Here is a 25,257-nt window from a genome sequence, read left to right on the forward strand (position 1 = left end):
TGTATCCCGTCTGGTTGTCATTTCCCATGTTGGCTAATGCAGCACAACTTAAGAATGACAGTTTGAGCATAAAATTGATGTGTATAATTTTATTTTTATTGCAACATGACATTATGTGTATTTACACAATTTGTATGCAATGTATTGTGTATCACCGATGATTTTAGAGCTTAATATCAAAACATGCAGAAGTCACAGATCTCATTGTTCTGTAGCTGTGACCCTCTGTTGTAATTTCAAGGCAATAAAGTCACGTGACTATGTTTCTATGCCATTGCTGAGCGACATTTATCTCTAATTTACAATTTGATAGAAGAAAAATCTGTCCTGACTTTTTTGTCTTTAGTGCATCATACATGTCAACAATCATCTGGCCAAAGAGGGAATAAATGATATGAATTTAGCCCCAAGGCACATCTGATCTTCATCATTATATTGCTTGTGCTTCCCCTGTAGCACCCCGACTCTTCCCCTGAACCTGCTTTGGCCTTGTCTACCAAACTGAGTTATGCTTTTTGGTTTTTGCTACTGCATTTGAAAATGTCTGTGCACACCACTGACTGTTTATTAGATACACAAATACACACTTGGATCAGAAGAAAATAGGCAACATGTAAACCATCAAAATAACACAAGAGCGGTAACCTTGATAAATCATCCCTTTATTGAGAATACCATACACCCATGATAACACGATGGGATGGAAGAGTCCATCATTTCAAACCAAACATAAAACTTTCAAGCAAAGAAAAAGAACAAGGCTCATTTTCCTTTTAGAAAACAGATTTCTCTCCTTCGCCACAAAGTGAAGGGCCTTAATTCAAGACTCATTAGCATTATTGCTTTTGGTATGCAGTTTAAAAGTATTACAGAACTAGAAAATTATGAACTGTAATATTTTTCAAAATATTCAAGTATATTTTAAAATTACATTTTCCTTTTTTTTTCATGGTTTTTATTTTTGCATAATTGTTCAGAGGACTCAGTTGTCTGGAGTCAGCGTGGTGTGTCTCTCCTCATCTCTGCTCATTTATCTGTGCCCTGAAACAACACAATTACTTTTCATTAGTGCCAAAACCTATTTGTATGATGTATGAACCAATAAATCCAGGTCAATAACTTGACTGATGATGTATTATCATACCAATCTAATACAGCACACAGTCTTCAGGAAGTGGCAGCAGCAGCAGTAGTAGCCATGCCGCCCACTTTCTGGGTGGCGTCTTTCTTTGCCTGGTGGGCCTGTAGCACTGCGACGGCTTCTTCCACCTAAACAATGATACAATGATGGAGTGTAACCTATGGATAACAGACACGTCTTTACGGTGTGACAATATGGCAACGATGGAGGAAGTGAAGTACCTTTGAGCGCAGAGATTCATGAGACTCCAGCATATGCAGCAATTCAGAGTTGTCAATCTCCAGAAGCATGCCGGTGATCTTTCCTGCCAGGTTGGCATGCATGCCCTGAATCAGTGGAAACAGACGTTCCCCTGTTTGGAAATAAAACAATGAAGTGAAGGAGAATAAATCAAACAAATAAAACCTGAAAAGCATTACAGTCCATTCATTCAGATATGGGATTCTTACCTAGCATCTGCTTCTGCTCCTGAGGTGGTGCAGCAGCCAGCATGGAGGCTGTGAGAGGCTCCTGGCCCTGAACGTGCACAGCTGGCTGAGCCTGGAAGGTACAAATTAAAGACGTAGTAAGGAAGATTATTTACAGGTTGGAGGCTAGATATGTCAGCAAAACAAGACATTGTAATTGGTCTTTTGGTCGTACCTGCTGTAAGGCAATAGGTTGCACCACCTGGGGGTTGGGGTTACGCACACCGGTGGCATATTTGTAAGGAGGCATGGCGCGAGGGCCAGGGACTCCCATTGAGGGACGAGGACCCATGGTCTGGCCAGTAGCTAGCAGACAGGAGGAAGAAAGGAATCAAATTTACACAGTGTCTTGCCAAACACATTTGAACACTCAACTATGAAAACATATCTCTAAATGTAATGACACAAAAATGCAGAAGTCAAAGTCAATGAGTTGGTCATTTTGGTCAGTTGTTATATGTGAACACACCTCTTGGTCCCTGTGCACTGCCACTAGGAGTCATGTGTCTCAGGCTGGCACGTGGGCCTGGCTGACGCAGCGAGCTGGGTATCCCTTGGAAACCACCTGGGAGTGACAGACACAATGAGAAAAACAATGAGATAGGTACAAAACACAACTGTTTAACATGTGGTCCATCACAGTATATTTATAACGTTAAGTAATTATAGATGCACTATATATGCAAGATAGATGCACTGTCCTTTGGTGCCATGTGCTCACCTTGACCTCTACCACCTTGTTGCTGCCACCGAGGGTTGGGTCGCATTTGGGCCAGCTGATTTGGTGCATAGTATGTAGTCCTATTCTGGGCCTGGTCGACACAAGAAAGTGAAATGTATAATTTTATGGTATTAAAATCATACCCTACTGAAACCACTAAACTGATTACCCTTAAAAAAAAAAAAAGCAATAATCTGTGGCACTTTTACTGAATTAAATAAAATGGAAATGCACGTGACTGAAAGGCAGTGTAAAAATGTCACTTAGAGGGAAGAAGTTTCAAAATCATTATAGCTTTCTTGGCATTCTTAATTTAAATATAAAATGATTCTATCTTAACATAAATCTTAATGTTATTTTAAATCTGCGTTAACAGATTTTTGGCCACTTGGGGGCAGCAGAAACAAGCTGTAAACACAACACTTATTTTCAGCATTTGAGTTGATATGGCAAACCTGTTAGCAAACTTTTGCTTATATATGCATCCAGCAGACACCAAGCAACATTAACATTTATTTGGAGTCGTGTTTGTGTCCACCTGGTGAGTGTATGTCCAATATTCACTCTCCTTTTAGCTTTTTTTCTGGTCTATGATAACTCTTGTAGGAAATATGTCTAGTTGCTGGCTATTCGGTAACTTTGTCAGTCTGGGCAGGTAGTGTACAGTGTTTTGTTTTGTTTTTCTTTTTGCTGAAAACAATTGCCTGTTGTGTCTGGAAACAACACCGATGAGCGTGAACCAAAAAAAGTTGTGGGCCTGAAAACGAAAACAATGAGCTGAAAGATGCTGACGAACCATAAACCTGATGGGAACTGCAGAATCTGATAATCGTGTGTGGGTACATTTCTATACACATTACACATAGTCATGTGATCAAATTTTAATCTAAAAATATTGAATCATTGCTACTTTAACATGCACTATCAACTCAGACTCTGATTCTCGCACCTGTGGCACAGCTGGCATGAAGTAGCCACTGGTGGGCTGGAACTGATTAATGATGGCGTTAGCCGGCATGGCCCTCATGCCAGCAATACGCTGCATGTACTGGTTGGTAAGGTGGGCTTTGCGCTCCTCTTTGCGCTGGGCAAGAGCCACGTAGAGGGGTTTGGAGCCAACGATACGTCCGTTCATCTCAGTCACAGCCTTGGTGGCCTCCTCTGGGGAGGAAAAGCACACGAATCCAAAGCCTTTGGAGCGACCCTCCTCCAGCATCACCTAAAATATAGACAGTTCGTGTCTGGTTAACTTCAAACAAACAACGTTGCTGCTATATTTAGAATGCAATGACTTTTATCAAGTGATAATACATTGTACCATGAGTCTGATCTCTCTCACCTTGGCACTTGTAATGGAACCGAATGGAGAGAACTCCTTACGCAGTTTTTCATCGTCTATGGTGTCATCAAGGTTCTTAATGTAAAGATTAACACCCTGAAATCAAAGACAAACAGTCATGATATATCTAGCAGCTTATTTGTCATACTGTAACTGAATCATATGATAAGATTGAATATGAATTACAGACTTAGTTTCTACAGACCTGATAACGACTGATCCTTTCCTGTTTCAGCAGCTCAAATTTCCTCTTCAGCTCTGCCTGTCGCTCCATTTTTTTCTGAGCTCGGCCTACAAACACAGTCTTGCCGTTGAGTTCGGTGCCATTCATGTCCTCTACAGCCTACAGATTAAGTCATAAAAACCATTATTATCAGAGGGAATTTCTGAATGATAAAGACACACCTGACACATTTCTATGAGGCCAAAGTACCTTGTTAGCATCCTCGTGTTTCTCATAACTAACGAATCCGAAGCCTCTGGATTTGCCAGCGGGGTCTGTCATCACCTTCACGCTGAGTGTTTTGCCTGCAGAGGTTAAAGGTCAGCCATATGCAAAATATACAGCAGAACTAGACTACATTAGGGATTAGAGCAATAAATATTTATCTAGTCAGCTTACCATATTTGTCAAAAAGTTCCTTCAGCCGGTCATCATCCATATCGTCCCCAAAGTTCTTGATGTAGACATTGGTAAACTCCTTGGCTTTGGCACCAAGTTCAGCCTCCCGTTCCTTGCGAGATTTGAAACGACCCACAAACCTGAAGATGGAGGAAGAGCAACGATACACACTCTTGTAAAACAGTTCTGACTGAGTTGGGAAAACAAACCAGGATCCATCTCTTTTGACTTCCTTTTTCCAAACCGAAGTTCCGCAATGAAAGAGGAAGACCTGAGCAGGTTAAGTACATTCTTTTACAAAAACAGGGACAACATTCACGACACAAAGTCACAGCTACGTTTCATCATGTGAATCATCATTCCTGGGTAAACAATGAAAAACCATTCAACTGCTGTTAATATCACCAGAGGCAGGCAGATACGCTGGCATGCTTGACAACACAGTGACAACCATCATAATTCTTGGTCCAAAACTTGATGAGGAGGTGGATGGAGAGGGATGGAGGAACAGAGTCTCACAGTACAAAGGAAAGCTGAGGAGGACCAAATGATCTTATATACCTTGCTATGACGACCTCTCTCCTTCTGCCATCCAGTATTGCATTCCTGCATTCGATCCATCACTAAAACACACAAGCGTGGTCATACACACACACACACAAACACTCTAAGACGAGTGACCAGCGAGTGGATAAATGAGGCAACAGAAAATGCGTCTGGTAGGAAAGATAAGAGTAAGTAAAAGTTTAGTAGTTTATCATCTTTCAGTTTAGAGGTTATCTTCATACTGGCAATAGTGAGAGATGAGCTTATTAGTCATATTATTCACACACAAACTCAACAACTGAAAAAAGACACAAAACGTCAGTTCACTCATCACAAGTGTAGAACAGAAAAGTTACAAATTGGACACAAAATTGATCGCAGTTTAATACACATAAGCTATTACCATGATCAAAATAAGTTCAATAAGTACTGTTCTGTTTACATCTGGATTTTTAAAGTCATGATAACTTTCAAAAACTATCAGTCATTGTAAAGTTCAAGCTAAATTCTTCTAAAGTCTTTCAAAAACACAAACAACAATGAACACCCCTTTGTCCCCAGCACCTAGATGATAGGACACTCACACCTTGCGGTCATTCAGAAGCATGCCGTTCATCTTCTCAATGGCACGGTCAGCAGCATCCTGGGTCTCAAAGTGGACAAATGCATAGCCCTTGGAGCCATTTTCATCACACACCACCTGGAGCAGAGGAAGACATATGTGTAAATATGCATACCTAAAGGCATCATGCTCGGCTTTAGATTAAGGTTCCTTAGCTTTAAAGCCATAGTTTGACATTTTGACAAAAACGATTCTGTGCTTTCTTGAACTGCTAAATATGAAACTATAGCCAGTAACCTGTTAGCTTAGCTTAGCTTAGCATAAAGACTGGAAAACAGGGAAACAGCTAGCCTGGCTCTGTCCAAAGGAGACGTACCCTATTAGCACCTCTAAAGTTACACTACTTCACTACATATCACATTATACTGTATCTCCAAATCTCAAGTGTGAAAGCAACATTTTGTGGTTTAACTGGGGTTTATGTGCTGGACTATTTCTTGGTGACTTTAAAAACTTTAATAAGTGAGCTTAAGAGGTTCTGGCAGGTGTATTTTGTTCTCTCCAGACAGAGCCTGGTTAGCTGTTTTCCCGCCTCCTGCTGGCCAAAGCTTCATACTTGAGTGGTACTGATCTTCTCATTTTTCTCTTGGCAAGAAAGTAGATAAACACAATTTCCAAAATTGTCAAACTTAAGCAGATGTTCTGAGGATAAATTCCTTCTTCTTTTGACAGCATGTGCATCTGCAACTCCCACAATATATAGCCTAGCAAGTTACATTTGGAAAAGCAAGATACAATATGGCTATTTTCTTCGTTGGAACTAGGAGAAGAGATAGTGTATGATTTATGTGAGAAAGTACACAAGAATATTTAAAAAATTCATCTGACTAAAATGTGATTCATGTGAAATTTACAAGCAGTTTTACTAACAGTGGAAATATATATATGGTTAATAAGCGCAACAGTACAGTTGTCTCTCAGTCACTTCATTTATGACAACTCTACCTTGCAGGAGAGGATGTTGCCAAAGGCAGAGAAGGTGTCGTACAAGGCTTTGTTGTCTATGGACTTGTCGAGGTTCTTGATGAACACGTTGCCCACTCCAGACTTCCTGAGGGAAGGATCTCTTTGGGACCACATGATTCTGATTGGCTTCCCTTTCACCACGTCAAAGTTCATGGTGTCCAGGGCTCTCTCAGCTGGTGGGGGAGGAGGGGCAGAAAGGTGGAGGGAAAGGTCACGGCTGGTTGTTTACATGGAACCATAAGCTTGAAAACATTTCAGTCCCTAAATGTATGCAACATATCATGCTTCAGTATGTCATGAATCACACGTGCTGTACTGTAGCACTCTCACACCAGATTTCTGTTCTGCCAGTACCATGGTGCTTTTGTTATAACCACAAACACAGCAGTCCACTGAAATAACACAAGGTTACAGTGGAGTGTATCAAAACATTTTGTCCTCCTGTGCGGTGTGTGCCACCATGAAGAATCCCTGCTGCCAGGCCATTACCAAGGCACGTGTAACATGGGTAAGACATTGCAGCAGACCATGTGGCTGATGAGCTTTCTATGAGCAGCTGGGACAAGTGTGGGGGGCAGCTGCATTGGGCAAGCAGGGAACACATGGCCCTCTTCTCTGACACACCACATGCTACTGGGCCATGTCCCACCGAGGCCTGCTGCAGTAGCAGTGCAGTAGGCCCTCTGTTAACAGAAACGGGCTGAAACTGTGGTGTTAAGATTAAAACTTCATTTTTTCATGCGCTCAAATCATTCGGTGGTCTTTCAGCCCAGTTTACGGTTGGATTTACACTATCTTTCTGTTGCTTTAACTCTTACATAGGATAGGCTCTTATGTGGGCACACATGCCAAACATCCTTTTGTTCAGTCACTCCACATTAACACACACACACACACAGGCCAGGCTGTCCAGCTAAAAGTGTCTGGTAAACAAAACAGAGCTGCCTTGCGTCTGCTGGCATCAGCAGTTTGGCTTGCAATTGTACTTCACAACCCGTGTGCTCAGAGAAGGTATGATCACTGTCAAACATGTGGACTTCCAGAGGGTTCACAGAGGGACTCTTGGCTATAAAAAGGCTAAATTATTGTTGTAATACATGGCATTTATTCACATAGTAACTGGTGTGATTTAGAGTGGTACATGCTTCTGTGATACAGTCAGCGTAATAAAATGTAAACAACAATGGATTTGAACTTTATCATAATACTCGTCTCTCCTGTTAACCATTTCTAATACAAAGTTATTACGGAGCAGGCAAATTTTGGGCTGCTCAGAAAGATGTTCTATATTTAGAGAGGGGTCCTGGGAGGTATGTGCTGGCATGGTGTGTGTGTAGAGCATTCTCTACCATTGATGGGGAAGAGACACATTCAACAAGAATGCTCAGATGAGCAACACCAGCTCTCGTGAGTGTTTACACATACAGCTGTGACACGCAGAAATCCAACGGACTTTGCAGTCAACCTCGACTACAGCTTTGCTTTCCATGAAATCCTCTTGCCCTTTCATGTCGCAGATCTTCAGGTATATATTGCAAAAAGCTATATTAGTTATATTTTGTCAAGCTATTGCCCCACAGGCACGTGCCCGGACTCCATTTAAATACCCAATAACAGCTGCCATCCCCCCCGCATCTACACCTCCAACAACAAATGGTGTCTTCTCACTTGTGGCTCCTCTTACGTTTACTCAAGCGAACGATACCAAATTACTGGAAGTGAGCCAGTTGTACCCTATCATTACTCCAGCTTTTGGTAACCGACTCAGGCACAGATACATTGTGACAGGTGTTTAAGGTTGATACAGGAGGCGAAAAAGTCCACACAATGTAAACAACCACAACACCTGCTACTATTGCTCAATGCTTCCATACCATTGACTGTGAATGGAAAAGCGTTAACCAAATACACTTAAAAACACTTCTGATACATTTATCATATATTTAAATAGATAAGCACATTTAGGCATCCTAACAGATTAACAATAACCTTAAAAAACCTTTAAAAATAATCTTCTCATGATAGTACAGTTACATAATTCAACTAATTTCCAATCCCTTCAGAAATAAAGCTGGGATTAAATCCAAATAGAAACCAGATCAAGTCCTTGATATTACACCAGACAATATACACATGGCTGGCACATCAAGCGGGCACTGTAGGGGTTATTGTTCAGCTGTGCTTGTCCCTTTTCTTGCTTTCAGTAAAAATACAGCAGCAGAGGGCAATGGGAATTAATTTCACTCAGTGGCCCTTTAAATAGGAGCAGAAATGGGTCATTTTGGGTTGAACAGAAAAGACTTTGCAAAAACACTTTATATTCCTAAATATAATGTTGTAATTAATAAGCATAAAATCAACTGATGAATTTTCATTTAACTGTTAAACATGAGTCAACTGTGCATGTGGTGAGAGCTTTAACTATAGTAGTCAAATATATTACCAGGAGTATAAAAAAACTGGGACATGCTTATGTGGGTCAAATGACTGTTCAAACTAGTGTGAAGAACTGCCATGACTGTCCTATTTGAGTGCAAAAACATTTCATTAAACAAATTCCGGTGTCAGCACCGGCAGTGTTTCTGAATCTGCATTTCATTATGTAGGCAGGAATCACCCAATAGGCAGTTTTAGGGTTGACATTGAAAGCATGTATGACAATGTCAATATCTGAAGGATGCACGGTCTCTAAAAGCCGCATGCACCGACGTCTGCAAATATCGTGCTCAAACTGCATAATGTGTCTTCAGATGTGTCGTTTCTTACCATCAGCAGGCTGTGAGAAGTTGACATAAGCGTATCCCAGGGATCGCCGGGTGATCATGTCTCGGCATACCCGAATGGAGAGCACCGGTCCGGCTGGGCTGAATTTCTCATACAGCATAGCCTCCGTGATATCGGGGTGCAGGTCGCCGACGTAGAGAGAAGCCATCGGATAACTCCCAGTCGCTGTGTTCATAACTCGGACTTCACAAAAGAAAATAAAGCAGAGCTTCCCTCAAAAAAGCCAGAAAATAATGCCGATATTCCGGGTCCGAGCTGCGCGTCAATTCTCAGCTACAGACAGATGATAGTTTTCCAGCTTAGACCTGAAAATTGACGATATATAATCGATGTCTTCTGAAGTATTTCTTCCTTTGAAGCCCCAGGGCCTCCTGTTTCTGTTATTTTTTTAAATTACGATTTTGCTTTTTTTTTTTAATCGTTTGTATTTCTTTAAGTATAAGGTACTTGTTTTTATTTTGATTTTATGAATTTTTAGATTTTTTTATGTATTTTTATTAGAGTTTTTCAAGAACAGTGAGTTAGACACTCACGGTCGTTTTGTGGCCGGGAAAGAGACTGCGTGAGGAAAGCATGGGCACTTTATAGAGAGTGCGGTGCGGAGGAAATAGTGGCCAGGGTCAAACTTAGGATAGAAAAAAACCACACAGCGAGTGTACGGTGTAAAAGGGAGAGCGCACACACTGCTGTCCCAACTACAGAGCCCAGCTCCCCACAGCGACATCTGGGTGGGAATAGGCTAGAATAGGTTTACCATAAAGCCATAACGGTGACAGCCTTATTGTGTTGTTATTGGGGAGGATTTTTTTAAATACATAAATGTAGATACTTTAAGACTGAATCCAGTTTGAACCATTAGGATAATAAGATACAACTCTTTAGTCACTGAAACTTGTGAAAGACAAGAAAGGTCTTAAGTTGTTTTCATTACTAGATATATTTAAGTTAATGAGATATCCCCATTTTTCTGTTATTTATGCATTTTTATTACTTTGTCATTTTTGTATTTGGTTTTGCTCAGCCTGAGGCAGAAAGGCTTTTTGATGTGGACAGCCTCTCATTTGGAATTAAAATATAAAATAAAAACCAAGGATACTTTTGCAGAAAAGTAATGAAATGAATGAGCTGGTATATTTGTTGGTTGAAGTGAAAACCTGCTCTGCTTATCAATTTACTGTAGAAAACCAAAAACTACTTTATATTAAAATATATTAAAGAAGCAAACAACTGGATTATTGCTCAATAGGTTTATTCAATTTGTTACCATGATGTTGCAATTACTCTGCTTTGTCCAGCCTCCTGGGAACGAGATAAATAAGTTAGTAATAGTTCACATGCATGGAACATACAAAAGAACCGAATCAAAGTAAAGATTAGGTACCTCAACAAATCCAGGAAAGTTGAAAGCAGTCCCCTCTGTCTGGGCTCCTGTTTCCTCTTAATTCCATCTACCCCGAATCTTCTGATTGCACCTTTTCCCTCATGTTGCTTCACTGCTTCTTCCTCATAACTCAGTGTCTGTGTTCCATCTGTGCTCTTTGAAAACTGGAGTTTGGAGCGGATTATTGGCTGGGCATCATTTGTTTTGTCTTGGTGCATTATAGCTGCATCCGTCCACCTTTGGGCTGGCTCGTCTCTCATTTGGTTAAAATCATTCTGGTTTAGGTCATTTATATTCATCTCAGCTGGCGGGGCTTCAGAAGGAATAACCCATCCATCAACCAGCGTCATAAGATTCAGATCCCATACAGGAATTTCATTTCCTTGTTTAGTTGGGCTTTCTCTGATCTTCTTTGTGGGTGTATTCAAAACAGACTCCTGATCTGTAGTTGAAGTCTGCAGCTCAGGAAGGTCATTTGATATCATGTTGCTTGGTTGCAACTGAGCTGTAGAGTTGTGTACCACTTGAGAGCCAATATCGTCACTGTGTTCGATATCCTGCACCTGTCCAGGTAGCCAGACGGTCAGCCTGGCAACAGGGTCCTGACTCACAACCACTACACCCTGTGGGGGAGAGGACCACTGCGATTCAGAGAACTTGCTTCTTGAGACAGAAGTACCAGAAACAAATGTGTCCTCAGGCACCGCAGCATCAGACTGCATGGTGTCCGTAACAGGGATGTTGGATGTTTCTTGTGGTTCAGAGACTGAAGGTGCAGGTCTAATCTCATCTTCTTTGTCCACAATGATTAAGGGTCCAGTGCTGATGATAGCCTTGGCATCTGAAAGGACATGTTTGGTAGTTAGTCACTGTTGGAGACCAGAAAAGTCCATGTTGTTGCACCTTTTGGCAACCAAAAAACAAAAAAAAAAAAAAAAAAAAAAAAAAAAAAAAAAAAAACAGACCATCTGGAAGGTGCTTGACAGACAGGCCTTTACACTTTGAGCTACAGCAGCTGCACACCTCTATATTTCCACTTAGCTCCTCCCATCTGAAAGAGACAAATCTTAGTAATTAAAAAAAAAAAAAAAAAAAAAGGAGGTCACATAAGACAGTTTTATGTGTGGGCTGTACAAATACCTTGACTGGATCATGTTGTAGTTGCAGGATTTGGAGCCAGGGGTGACCCCCTGGCCTGAGATGAGCACACTACAGTGGATGTACATCTTCAGGAGAAGCAAGAGTTCACAAGGTCATACAGCTGAACAGCAGAGACACAGTGAAACCACTTTATAAAACTCACCTCAGAAATCAGATACGAAGTGTTCAGAGCAACATTAACCATATCTGCTCTGTTGGAAGCCACAAACTGTATAACAGCATGAGGAGAACCCAAGGGAGCTGTGCACCTGGCAGATAACAGTATCACAGGTGAATATAAACAAACATTGCAGTGGAGATGAATTTTTTCCTGACTGCTTACCCTTTATTCAGTATGACTGCATGTCTAGGTCTAGTCTGAGGCTCTGGAGATGCAGAGACGAAGCAGGACTGGATGAAAAGCTGCTGATCAGCTCTGGTTTCAGCAGAAACCTGGAGATTCACAACCTGGCCTCTTTTATAGATATTGGACTCTGCTGTGCTGGTCCATGATGCTGCAGGGGGAAAAAAGTAAAGATATAGTTTGTGTCCACAAATATACAATTGAGTCCAATTGCATGTTTCATGTTGAACTCACGATTCATGGCCTTTATGTTAAAACTCCTGCCCTTGTCAGGAAGTGCAGCTGAGACAAAGAAGTTTGGATTTGACCTGAAAAGACATTAAACTTTAGCACCTTTATTTATGAACACTTACAGATGTTTCGCTAACTCAATAGATGCACCTCTTTGTCATGCAGGAGACGTCCACTGTAAGAGGAGATGGCCACCAGGTAGAGGGAGGATTTTGGAGATTTAAGTGGAGAACGTTGGAGAATACCTCCAATCCGTTCTGCATCTGTGAGACAAGATGGTTTTAGAAAATTCTGTAGACATAAGATAACCACACAATAATTTGGTCAGCTCACCGAGTGAGTAGTTCCACATTGATCAAAGCTGTAAGTGAAGACAAATTGGTTTGGTAGCTCTCCGTTGCTATAGCAGCCGTCACCCAACTGTATCTCCTCTCCGTTCAGTGTGACACCGTTCAATCTCTTATCAACCAGCAATGTTAGCTGAGATTCATCACAAGAAACCTGTACTCTGGGAACCTTCATGATTGGAGGTAATTCAGAAAGGATGTGAAAGTCAGGGGTCCGGGATCGCCAGGAGCTGAAGATGGTGTCAAATGGAGGGAAATCAAAATTTCTTTCAAATGGAAAGCGCATGATATTTTCAAAAAATCCTGGAAAAGCTTGTGAAAATGCAGCATCCTGTTGTATTACTGAATGAACAGGAATGAAATTTCCAACAAAAATGCACAGAAATATCTCTGCAGTCCCCATTGCAAACCTCAAAGTGGGCCAACCACTCTGATTACTCTCCCTGCCAGAGTGTGTCGTTGATAAGGTGCAGTGGCAGGAGGCACAGGTGTTGGCAATCAAGCTAACGAGGCTGATAAGCACTTATGCTGCGTTCAAGATGGGATTCTGAGCACTTTCACTCTTTAACACCAGTGTAGCCAGTGATTCTTTTGATTTTATGTTTTACTGTGAGGCATGGGGCAGGTGGCAGTTATAATAAAATATTACTTTTGTTCATTTTATTTCTGACTGCAAAAAATTCAGATAATTAGGATTTTTGTTAAATTCAAATTCAGTAACAAAAATCTTCCCCATCTTCAATAATAATATAATACATCAAAGCCATGGATAATGAAAAATCTGAATTTTATAATATTCCTGTACTGTTCCTAATACATTGTGACTGTGATATTTTATGGTTTCATGCTGGTATAATGTTTAAAGATAAAATTGTGTACATGATGACTTCTTTTTTTTTAAAACAATTGTATTCATGTGGGAATTAAGTCACACGTTTACACATTACAGGTCACATTTTCTTCTATTTTTAAAATATTTTCCCTCTAAAAAAACAAAAAAAGAGAAAGAATAAATAAATATGTAAACCTGAAAAATAAGATGTAACGGAAACAAGAGTTAAAGAAAAGAAAGAGAAAAAAGAGAAAGAGAAAGAGCACAAATCACAAACAGGAGAGCACATATCTGTATTATCTGTCCATTTACAAAACAACAACTATCATCATCTCAGTCATTATCTTAACATTACATTATACTGAGCATAATGTTGTATCAGTAAAGATGTGTGTCAGCATTTGTATACCAGCCTCTAGCCAAGTAGGCCAGAGTGATCATATCACATAAATGAATAAAAAAAAAACTCAACAGGAAAATTGCTTGCAATCAAGCAGCAAAACTGGTTTATACACGTGGGAAACTAAAGATCCATATGATGTGACTCTTTACCTGGTGAATACTATGATGCGTAGTGGGGCGGAGCGTCCGCACAGGTAGGCGGTTGTAGAGCCAGGTGAGCGGCGGTAGAGGAAGACAAGAACCCGACAAAAGCAGAGTGTCAAAAAACTGTCAGAAATGACATTAACACGACTTTTACACTAATATGGTATAAGAGGACGAAAAATCCACCATGGCACATTCAGGTAAGTTCACTTTTACACGTGATTGACCAAACTGACAGACTATGTGGGCATGTTGCGTGCTGAAGTTTTTAGGCGTGGTCTGCGCGGTTGTAAACGGAACTCAGAGGGATAGAGACGTTACAGTTTTTGATGTTTAACGGAGCTCATAACGTACTTAATGTCGTGTTCACCTGTCTGTTTTGTCTAAAGACGACTTATCAGACATTAGTAAGCATGAGAGAGGTGTGAATTAATAAATACATAGACTACAGTGAAACCTGTGATATGATAATGTTTAACTATCAGAAAACATCAACAACAAAGGATTATATAATATATATCAAGTCTAATAAGGTGTCTATAGATTCAGTATCATATTATATGAGGTCATAGTGGTTTTTGTTGGGGTTTACAGTGACTATGTGTGACAACCTGAATGGCAGCAAACATTAGACTAACAATATTGTGACCAAAAACACTGAGTCACTCCACCAGCAGTGGGAATGCATGAGACAGACTAGTAGCAGGTAACTATGTCTACTTGACCCCTCAGGCCACATCAATGTGGTGGTGAATGTTTGAACACCCCACCCAAACCTTTGTCCTGTGTGGTTCAGGAGGGGGCTTATATGGCCCTCTATGGGTGGGTGCCTCTCACCTTTCCTCAGAGGAAAAAAAACAAAAAACAAAAAATCCACCAGAAACTCTAAATCTTTGCCTATAGCGGCACCATTTTGCAACGCTCTGTTGTCAGTTGAATAAAGATGTTCAGACTGCGGGGGTCCGGGATAATTCTGGTAACTGCTTTATTCTCAAGAGCTGTCATGGTGTGCAAACCGCTGGCCTGCTTTCTTTTTGCAGCGCTGAAACCACATCACTGCAAAGAACTCTGCAAGGCACTCAGACAAGTTCTCAGATGCAGTTAGCTGTATATTTCACATCACTTTAAATAAAAGTATGTGTGTATCGTCATTTAATGGTGTATATCATGTTGATTCCTGTCAACATGTACTAATGCTTTCACAACTGGTATTTACCTATAGTCTAATCCCATAAGTCACAGGCTTCAGTCTGACAGTATGTGCTATTATACAGCAAACACAATGTCACAATTAGTTGTTTATTTTTTGGATTTTGGTCACAGCACCCAAAGCTGAGAGGTCAAGAGAACATGTTTCTGCTTTCTATAGGAATATGCTGCTCCAGCCTCAAAGACAACAAAGCCCTGATGAAGATCGGCCTGGGGCTGGTGCTGGTGGGCCATGTCAACTTTCTTCTCGGAGCACTGGTGCATGGTGCCGTGCTCAGGCACATCAACGTGCACACGACGGCTCGCATCATGGTGTACGCCATCTCTAATGTCCTTGCCATTGTGGCAGGCTTGGTGGTAAGTGGCAGACGATGATGCACTCCTGCACACATGATGGGGCTGTGAACAGTAGTTTTTTTTTTTTACAGTGGAACCAAACTGGAGAAGTATGAACTAGTTTTCTTCTTCTCTGTGGTTCCTGCATGTCTGATCACAATGCAGTGTATACTTGTAAAACTGTGTTAATTTGAGTAGCAATATTCCATCGTCTGTGATGAAAGTGATGTGTGTGTTTTTACTCAACGTGTGTCTTGTGCTCCTCAGGGAATTATTGGTGGAATAATGGCCATTGTCCTGTCCAAAAACAAGAAAAGCAGGATCCTGGTAAAAAGTGTTCCCCTCTATTCAGTACTCACATATGTCATTTGCTGGCTCCTGTTAGAACTTGCCCTTTGCTTTTGAGTGAGTGAGTGTGTTGTTGTGTGTGTGTGTGTGTGTGTGTGGTTTGTGGAGATATGAAAGATAACTGTTTAAACAGATGAAAAACATACGTAAATGCAAATGTAGAATTAAAGAATAGATTTAAATAGGACGTCCTTCCTCACAAAATTGACTCACCTGTGATTTCTGCTCCACTTAACATAAACACATGATCTGTTATGAGGAAAATGTCTGTCACTCACTAGCTTAAAGTCTTTATCTTTAACAGCTATCACATTGTCATGTTGTCCTTGCAGAAGTGGGTCCTGTTGGTCATCAGCTTCCTGGCAGGTCTCTTGGCAGTTGCCACCACCTTGGGCTTGTCCGTTTCCATGGTGACGGCCATTGTGCATAAAGGCTGGAGCCTACTAACACACTGCAAGTTTTCCGATGCTAATGTCGGTTCTTCCAGTATCACATACGAATGCCCCTTTGACCCCACCCGAATCTATGTAAGTTCAGTGTAAATATTTGTCTTGTAGCAGTTTTCACACTGCAAAAAAGAAGAGTTTAGTGATTAATTATGTGCTGGCAACTTTTTGTTTTGTCAACCAGGGGACCACAATCATCCTGTGGGTTCCGCTCATCTTCATGTCTGTGGTGGAAATGGTGTTTTCCTTCCGCTGCTTTGCTGCCTGTACCTCGTTCCTCTACCTCTGCCCGTGCAGGAAGAGGCCGATCCGGGCAAAGAGGGTAAGCTGCTCACTGGATGTACTAATAGAGAGGCCTGCATTATTTGTCACTGGCAGTGTGTGTGAGAGTGTGAATTGCTATGTTTTGTCACCTTATTGTGTCACGTATAGAGTGAGAACAAAGTTAGTTAATCATTTCAGTCGGTTGCTTTTTTTTAAATATGAAAAATGTTTTTTGCATAAATGTAAATGGGGCAGTGATCGTTTTCCAAAGCAGAAAAATGAAGTTGAAACTATGAGTTCCTAAAATCTTCTAAAACAAGAAGAACATTTGAACTAAACTGAAAAAATCACATAGCAAGGGACAAATACTATATTGTAACCTGGATTCACTGAAGGAGAAAGTATAATTTTACAAGAGAAATCAGCACTTTCCTGCCTGACTGTGACATTGTTACTCAGAATGACATCCTGAACTGTACTGTTTGAGGTTAAAAATATGTGTCTTTAAAAAACTACCAAATTATTCAACTAGTATAGTTGTATAAGTTATAGTTGAGTTTGTTTACGGCGTCATACCAATTATCTTTCCAGTACAAGATTTAGTAGTAACATTGCAGCCATAAAATAACAGATCAAACTAAAGTTTTAACAGTAAACTGACCTGACTTCATAATATCCACAAATAGCACTGTGACATTTAATTTAATACATCCAATGGAAGCCAGCGGTCTAGACCTGCTGACAAAAGCAAAGTTGAACAGGGCAGTGTGGTAACCGTGTCCCTCATCTCATGCTTTCACAAAACATGAGAACACAGTTTAGTCTTGAGAGTGAAATAAAAACAAACAGAAATAGCACACATTGTAAACAGTGACTCAGTAGAGCATTTATCAACCCCTCGTCTTCAAAACTGCACGTCAGATTTCAAATATTCTCATGTATTAATTGTTATGTATTACCAGGCAGCTTTATGGTCAAATACTTTAACTTCCAACATGTTCAGATTACATGTTTTATTCTATATGAAATTGCATGATGAGTCTTCGATACAAAAAGTCAGTCTAGGATTTAGAAGTTGTTTACATTTCTTCTCTTGCTCATTGGCCAGACAAGTTGAGATATCTAAAGTTAAAGTCTTAAGTTAAGTAAGGACTACTGTATTTATAAATAAACAGCTGTCTGGTGGCTAATTTTAAAGAAATGTTAAGTTTTATTGGATATTTTTTGCTACTTTTGTAGTTTTTCATTGAGATTGCAGGTGTGAACAGTTATCTGGGACTTCACTTATTGAATATCTTACCTTCCTAATAATGAAATGTATTCATACTGAAGACAGCATACAAGCAGAATACATATACTCAGCTAATAGGAGCAGTCATGTAATGTATGTGTCATCCTGAGTTAGCTTTTCTTTACTCAAACTACATTTCATGTAATGTTTCAGGTGCGTATCCAGAGAGCTGTTGAAATCCAAAGATCACCTCCACCACAAGACCCAGAGACTGACGTTGAAGCCGAGGCTGTAGAGCAGGATGAACTGCTGGACTGCGACACTGCAGCGGAGCGGCAGAGTGAATGGCTCTGAAGCAGCTAAACCTAATGAGATAGGTTGCAAACCGCCGGGCTCGAGCAGAAAACGCAGCGTCATCTGTGAAGCTGTTGCACTGAGTGTGTCTGTTACACTGTGAATGTCTAATGAAGACATTTGTGGGACTCTAGCCAGCAACAGCATTTTATTTCCCTTTATATCAAAATGATTGTTATTTTCCTGATTAAAATACTGCTATTGGTTTGACTTGAAATGATCACATTTTGTGTACTGATATTGTCTTAACAATGCAAAGAGCTTTTACATGTATCCTGACTACAAAAATATACTTTTTTTTTTCCATTTTAGTTGTCAATCATTTATTCAGACATCAACCTTTATAATAATTTTACTTAGAAAAACTCAAACTTTACAGAACAAAGCTACATAATATTTTATGGTTTTTATTGGTGTTGAAAGCGTCAACACTTTTCCTCATGTTTGCAAAATACAAATATATACAACAAATTAAATCTGACGTTCGCCTTGCCTTCAGTTTTGAACATTCAAGTCCAAATTTCAGAGGAATCTAAACCTGACATCTGTCACCACTTGACAGGACTCAATGTTTTCAATATTGTGAGGCAGAAGTTGCAGAAATTTGATGTCAATAAAATACACATACTAAATCATAACCTAAAATATAAGACTGTAATTTACTCACACTGTGCCATGTAAGAAGTATTCAGGTGTATACAACCCTCTTAACCATTCTTGGTGACTTTAGCAGGCAAGACCAGTGACACAAATGTATTACAGAAAAGGATCTATTATACAAACATGCTTTGACTACATATTCAAAAAGGCACAGGACAAAAGTGGGGCTGAAAGACGTAAAACGGAGTAGCCAAAATATCTATGATTTAAATAAATTAAATCCATCAGATATATAAAAACATACAAGTACTAAGCCATTTTTACAGAGTTGTGTCATAGCATAAAAAGGTTCAGGACAAATATGAGAAAGAATACAAAAACAATACTCAAAAAACACTCAATTTGACTTCAGTCCATAAACAGTAATATTGTAAAGGTGTCCTAGAAAAAACATGGTTAGATCCCCATCCCATTCTGAAAGGTAAGGATCCCTCATTACAAATGTATAGTCCGTTCCACAGCAGCAGCCTGGAAAGACGATTCATCCAAAAAAACAAAACAAAAAAAAAAAAACCTGCTTTAAGATCTGTTCTTTTCAGTTGCATTGGCGTCAAGGGGCACTGAGGACCTCAAGGTGTCTTGGACTCCTCTTTTGGCCTAAAAAGGACCCAGAGCAAGAAGATGATTAACACTCAATTAGCCATTTCCTGGACAACATCATCAATAAGTGTGTGCAGCATTTTCTCACTTTGATGTGTCCATTTTCTCCTCTTCCGGCACCTTTTCTTCTTCTTTTACTTCTATTAAAAGAAAAAACAAATAAATAACAATTGTAATAACACAGTCTGACTTAAAGGAAGAATGAGCTTTGAATGTTGTCATTCTGCCTTTAAAATAAATGTTAATTCATAAAAATTACAAATAAAATTTACAAAATGATGTGTAGGGTGAGATGAGAATGGAGAAAAAAAAAATGAATAGATACCTTTCTTTTCCTCCTCACCTTTCTTCTCCTTTTCTTCTCCCTCTTTCTCTCCTTCAGTCTTGGCTCGCTTGGCTTTCTTGAAGCTGGCTGCGTTTCTACGGCCTCCTTCGCCTTCATCCTCTGAGTCAGAGAACTCCTCCTCACACGCTATCCTCTTGTCGTGAGCACGGACTTAACATTTACAGAGGAGAGGGTCAAATGAAAAAACAAGATACACTACTGTGTTAGGGTTAACTCCAAGATGACTTGAGTGTGAGTCTGGAAGAAAAGTGTGAATATAAACTTTTCTGTAATTGTGTAGATTATGACTAAGGTTCTTACTGGAGATGCGTTTGTTGGGGTCGTCCTCCTCCTCGTCTCCACTGTCCTCCTGTATGGCATCCTCTGGGATGGCCTGCATCTGCACTCCTGGGGCATGTGGCAGCATACGCAAATTCTCAAACAGACGTTGCCTGGGGGACAGAAAAACAGTTAAACATACAGTGAAAGCTGCTGTAACTGCTGACAATACCCAAACTACTTAGTCACAACTGTTGAATGTGCATTATGGAATATTATGTTTCATACATTATGAATGTTTTAATGACTAATGAAAAATAGCAAGAGGTTCATTTGAATGGCTGTTTCGTGGACTTACTTGATCTTCTCCAGGTAGTCGTTGGTGTTCTGGTTGGTCATGTTGGACGGGCTGATGTGCAGCTTGAAGTCTGGTCCAAAGTACTCAAAGTAGTCGTTGTATGGGAGCTCTGGAGAGGAGTGAACATGATCAATATACATTTTTATCAATAGTTAATGAATATAGAATCATTTTATTGTTTGTATGGGACTGCATAAAAGTTTTTAGTCTGTTTTTACCTGCAGAGAAACTAAAATCTAATTGCAGATAACAGATTCAAAGTGTTGCCTAATACAAGATGACTTGAGGAGAGATTAAGTTTTCTAAAAAGCCTGCTATTACTATTTTGCAAATCCTCATATTTTAAAAAGGTATAATGTGTAAGATTTGGCCAGAATTTTAGTATAAAATATTTCACAATCAACTAAAATTATCAACAGAGTGTGAAGAAGTAACAGTTTTGACATTATGTCAATTACCCACATGTATTGTGTTGCAGATATCTACTGAAGTTAGCATGCTAACCACCTAGCTCTGGCCCATACTGTCTGGTAATACCACTTTGTACCTCAGAGGTGATAGTGAGTTACTGTAGTATCCAGTCTGCCCTCAGTCATGAGAGGAAGAAGGCGTAGCCCACCGGCAGTAATGGCGGAGCCAGGCTGAACGCTTTTGAAATTTTCGCTGTATAACTGTTAATGTCATTTTATTAAGTTTAAATATTTTTTCAGACGAGAACTTAACCATGCAGACTAACTGATATGGTCATTTTATCCAAATAACGCCTATTTGGAAAGTTGCACCAATGTTGCCAAAGCAGTTGCTCAGCTGTCCATTTCAGCTGATCCAATGAAGTGCACTGGGTTGCAACAGCTATGTGAACGCGGGCCATCTGGCATCATAACTGGATCGATATTGAAATTTATCAACAAATTGGGTCTCTACTGGATTACTGTGTTGTAAAATGGCTGCAATTAATGCAAAAATTATGCTGTTTTTCCATTAATGAGTTCTGTGACATTTTGATTGACACCTACCTTCAGGGCATGTGTGTGATTATTTAATTGTTACTTAGAGTCATGTTGTAACTCATCTCAATGGTACAACCAGTTTCTGATCTGCGCGGCTCTTTTGTAATTTACCACTGGCTCTTATGTCTCTGAAACATTTTGATATCTTGACAACGACATAGCACACATTCACTGTAAACAGCTTAAAGCTTTAAGCGATATTCAGTGAGTGATAATGTTGGTAGGATGATGCGTTTGGGGCGGAAGGTGATATGCTGCCCCCTATTTGTCTGGATCAGGTGGCCAATTCTTACACACTGAACCTTCAACAAACTGCACCTACCAAATATTTAAGTTGCTAAATTTATTGAATTGTTTTGTTTTATACTACTACAATACTGACAAGTTCTTGATTACCAGCAGAGAAGAATCTGATTTTAGTTATATTCAGTGCAACATGTGCATAAAGACTAACCGTTGGGGATGGAGGTATCAAGAGCTACAGCAGTCTCGTAGGTCCAGCAGCGCGCCACATTGCGGATGGTGTAGCCTCCTCCACCCAGCATTAGTAGCGGCAGGTTGAAGCTTTTCATGTACTCCACACACTTGGCATGGCCTGAATGTACAGCACGGGAAAAATTATGTTTAGCGAAAAGCCTTACAGTCTTCTTTGCTTGCAGCATCATGAGGAGAGAAATGTTTAATTTCTCTTACCTTTAATGGTGAGATTAAAACAGCCAAGTCTGTCTCCTGACAGTGAATCAGCTCCACACTGCAGAACCACTGCGCTGGGCTGGTACATCTCCATCACCTTGGCCATGATCTACACAAACAACAACATCCGCTCTTCAGAATGTGCCTGTACGTCAAAGGAGATCTCAACTACAAAAACATAACAAGTCTATATTTACTCACAGGCTTGAATATGGCTTCATATGACTCATCGTCAATCCCATCCCTCAGTGGGTAATTCACAGCGTAGTATTTACCCTTCCCAGCACCAATATCCTGTGGAGAACAAGACGGAGGTGTCAATTCACTATATTACCACTATGGCAATGTGTGTTGTATTTGTCACAACCTTACCCTCAGGTCACCAGTGCCAGGGAAGTACTCTCCATACTTGTGGAAGGAAACTGTCATGACACGGTCAGTGGTGTAGAAGGCCTCCTCTACACCGTCTCCATGATGGATGTCGATATCAATGTACAGAACTCTCTGGTGGTATCTGGAGAGAGGGAATATAGCATTAAAGTCCTGCTACTTTTGTGGTCATTTGAAATATTCCAAAACTATGTATTTACAATATATCTTGAAAACTCCTGCTTGGGAAAACAACTGGACCCTGAAACCAACATAAATTTTCAAAAAAAAGACATTTGATCAACCATCTAGAGTACCATCCACTCATTCAAAGCAAATGTGTACCTGAGCTTCTGTATAGGATTTTCATACTCACTTCAGTAACTCCAGAATAGCCAATACGATGTCATTGACATAGCAAAATCCAGAGGCCTCAGACTTCTTGGCGTGATGCAGGCCTCCAGCCCAGTTAATAGCTATGTCTGTCTGCTGTTTGTTCAACTTCACAGCACCAGCTGGAGCACAGAGGCAGAGAGGCAAGAATTAACGGCCTGCTTAATGCCGAACTTAACAGATTACTGGGGCAATGACGGCATGATTATTGTCCGACACAGCATGCCTGTCTAAGCAGTATTTAAAAAGACAACTTACCAACGGAGCCCCCTCCTGAGAGCTGGCAGAACTCGAATAAACCATCAAACACTGGACAATCTTCCCCCACATTAACTGCAAAGAAGTGGAAGAGAATTAACCACCATTACTATTGATATCGTTCTACCTTACGCAATCAGTTTCATTACACAAAAATAATACTCTCTGACCACACTTACATCTCTGCATCTGTTTGCTGTACTCTGACATGTTGTCTGGCCGGATGGAACGCAGGAACTTAATGTAATCATCACTGTGATACTTGGTCATCTCCTCTCCGCTGGCTTTGTGTGGACGCTGAAACGGCGAGGAAAAATTAGTTCCTGAGACACACACACACACACACACACACACACACACACACACACAGCAAAAGCTATTGAAGTCTAGTGTTTTGACTATGCAGCACTGTTAATGTAACTGAACATACATATATCTCCATCTTTCTGTAGAGGCCATAGTTGAGCAACAGGTTGTGTGTCATGCGGATCCGGTGGGGCTTCATGGGATGGCCTTGACCATAGTAATAATTTCCAACATCACCTAGAATGAAAGCAAATTAAAAAAAAAAAAAAAACATGTTTACATGCAAAAACTGAACAAATACAAACATAAAAAGGCACTTTTACACATTGTGTCTGTGCAGAAGAGATGCATGCATTGAGAAGTCAAGTCCAGGAATTCAACAATATCATGCATGTTCAGTTATGATCCTGCAGCCAGACCTCCCTCTTTCTCTCTCACAGCCAACATGTTTAGCATTAAATCGCCTCCATTAAACTATATTAACTACTCAGCTTCGGTTACAAGGTGGCACTTTGCTAGAAGCAACTTTTAATGTCGATCAAATAATCACTACACGCTTTACTCTGATATTTTAACGGCAGAGATAAGCCGTTTTAATATTAGCTTCGTGTTAATTGAGGTGACAATGTAGTAGCTACTCATATCCCCATTGTTAGCTCGCACGCTCGGGACGTTAACCGATTTAACTTAAGTGCTAACATCTGCTGAATAAACGCCTGCAATACGGTTTTAAAAGCGGCCAGCGTATTTAGGGAAATTGTGAAAATACTATTAGGGTATTATAACCCTGTGTGTACTCAGACTGAGATGATGAGAGCCGTCTGCGACTCAAGCTAGCTAACGTTAGCTAACGTGCCAGGTTAGCGAAGAGGTGAAATAAACGGCAGCCTTTGTTGGCTCAAAAGTGGCGGATTTCATCGATATGTGCGACCGCTCCGCAAAAGTACAGGCATATTAAGTACTCACCATCATAGTAGTAGCAAACTTTTTTCTTTGTTCCTTGAGAAGTAAGCGCCATTTTAGTCCTTCTTGGCTGCCTTTCACCGCACACCACAAGAGACAACAGCGACAAGAGGCGGATAGTTTGTCTCACGTCCGATCGATTCAATGTAGTTTTAGCGGGTGTCAGCAGGGGGCGACAGTGTTACAGTCTGTCCCATAAACTGTTTGTAAAGATCTTTATATGGGCTACAGACTACGTATATAAAGATCTTTGTATACAGTTTATCTACGGTATGTACATAAAAATATTTAAATACATAGACTGTATATAAAGATCTTAATATACAGTCTATGCATATCAATATCTTTATATAAAGTCTATGGTCTGCCCCCCGTGTAGTGCTGTTCTACCAACAAACTGTCGTAATAATCAAAAGGTTATATTCACTACGTATACTGACAATTATAATACCTCATAGGATTTTTAGAAATGTACAGACATCTTAAAGAATTTTATTGGAACCAATAGAGGAGTAGGACTGAGAAAATCCTAAAAGAACCCAAACTTTTTCCTATTGAATTCCTACAGGATTTTTTAGAAATGTATGGTAATTAGAAAAGATTAAAGTCCTGTAGGACTTTTTGACTAGAGTATTTATACCAATTTCTTACTTAACCCTCAAACAGGCAACGTGCACCAGAAGATACACATTTTTTAACATCCTATTGGGGGCATATTTGAAAGTTTTCACCCAATCAAGTTATCATTTATCAAAAGTTTTATCTGGTATTGGTATCTAGGTCACATCACCTGGTTCAGGTTATCT

General features: G+C 40.2%; 4 protein-coding genes across 6 annotated transcripts; 1 reads left to right on the plus strand and 3 right to left on the minus strand.

Moving 5' to 3' along the window:
• Positions 1 to 641: 641 nt before the first annotated feature.
• On the minus strand, positions 642 to 9,770 carry pabpc4 (poly(A) binding protein, cytoplasmic 4 (inducible form)). Its single transcript, XM_067614688.1, has 15 exons — positions 9,191 to 9,770; positions 6,404 to 6,597; positions 5,421 to 5,536; positions 4,291 to 4,430; positions 4,102 to 4,196; positions 3,874 to 4,011; positions 3,669 to 3,764; positions 3,279 to 3,548; positions 2,330 to 2,420; positions 2,078 to 2,173; positions 1,784 to 1,914; positions 1,591 to 1,681; positions 1,363 to 1,493; positions 1,145 to 1,269; positions 642 to 1,041 (listed from the first exon to the last, which is right to left on the minus strand). Exons 1-14 carry the CDS (start codon positions 9,381 to 9,383, stop codon positions 1,168 to 1,170), a joined length of 1,884 nt encoding a protein of 627 aa, XP_067470789.1. The 5' UTR covers positions 9,384 to 9,770; the 3' UTR covers positions 642 to 1,041; positions 1,145 to 1,167.
• A 670-nt stretch (positions 9,771 to 10,440) lies between these two features.
• Positions 10,441 to 13,123, minus strand: zpcx (zona pellucida protein C). 2 transcript variants are annotated; one of them, XM_067614687.1, is made up of 9 exons: positions 12,658 to 13,123; positions 12,475 to 12,587; positions 12,328 to 12,401; positions 12,073 to 12,244; positions 11,893 to 11,998; positions 11,730 to 11,815; positions 11,555 to 11,640; positions 10,590 to 11,430; positions 10,441 to 10,504 (listed from the first exon to the last, which is right to left on the minus strand). In XM_067614687.1, the coding sequence occupies exons 1-9, from the start codon at positions 13,072 to 13,074 to the stop codon at positions 10,486 to 10,488; spliced, it is 1,914 nt and encodes a 637-aa protein (XP_067470788.1). In that variant the 5' UTR covers positions 13,075 to 13,123; the 3' UTR covers positions 10,441 to 10,485. The 2 variants fall into 2 exon arrangements, with proteins under 2 accessions (XP_067470788.1, XP_067470787.1); XM_067614686.1 differs by having other exon boundaries at positions 10,441 to 10,507.
• A 944-nt stretch (positions 13,124 to 14,067) lies between these two features.
• tmem54a (transmembrane protein 54a) lies at positions 14,068 to 18,546 on the plus strand. The gene is made up of 6 exons (XM_067613869.1): positions 14,068 to 14,249; positions 15,419 to 15,615; positions 15,862 to 15,921; positions 16,275 to 16,469; positions 16,573 to 16,710; positions 18,097 to 18,546. Exons 1-6 carry the CDS (start codon positions 14,237 to 14,239, stop codon positions 18,235 to 18,237), a joined length of 744 nt encoding a protein of 247 aa, XP_067469970.1. The 5' UTR covers positions 14,068 to 14,236; the 3' UTR covers positions 18,238 to 18,546.
• An 82-nt stretch (positions 18,547 to 18,628) lies between these two features.
• On the minus strand, positions 18,629 to 24,607 carry LOC137199526 (probable histone deacetylase 1-B). 2 transcript variants are annotated; one of them, XM_067613868.1, is made up of 14 exons: positions 24,455 to 24,607; positions 23,613 to 23,725; positions 23,362 to 23,479; positions 23,183 to 23,257; positions 22,908 to 23,046; positions 22,535 to 22,676; positions 22,364 to 22,456; positions 22,163 to 22,271; positions 21,924 to 22,064; positions 20,460 to 20,568; positions 20,144 to 20,274; positions 19,841 to 19,993; positions 19,586 to 19,637; positions 18,629 to 19,494 (listed from the first exon to the last, which is right to left on the minus strand). In XM_067613868.1, exons 1-14 carry the CDS (start codon positions 24,504 to 24,506, stop codon positions 19,467 to 19,469), a joined length of 1,455 nt encoding a protein of 484 aa, XP_067469969.1. In that variant the 5' UTR covers positions 24,507 to 24,607; the 3' UTR covers positions 18,629 to 19,466. The 2 variants fall into 2 exon arrangements, with proteins under 2 accessions (XP_067469969.1, XP_067469968.1); XM_067613867.1 differs by having other exon boundaries at positions 19,823 to 19,993.
• Between the last annotated feature and the right edge of the window lie 650 nt (positions 24,608 to 25,257).

The sequence above is a fragment of the Thunnus thynnus genome, chromosome 16 (assembly GCF_963924715.1).
Source record: "Thunnus thynnus chromosome 16, fThuThy2.1, whole genome shotgun sequence".
Taxonomy (NCBI): Eukaryota; Metazoa; Chordata; class Actinopteri; order Scombriformes; family Scombridae; genus Thunnus; species Thunnus thynnus.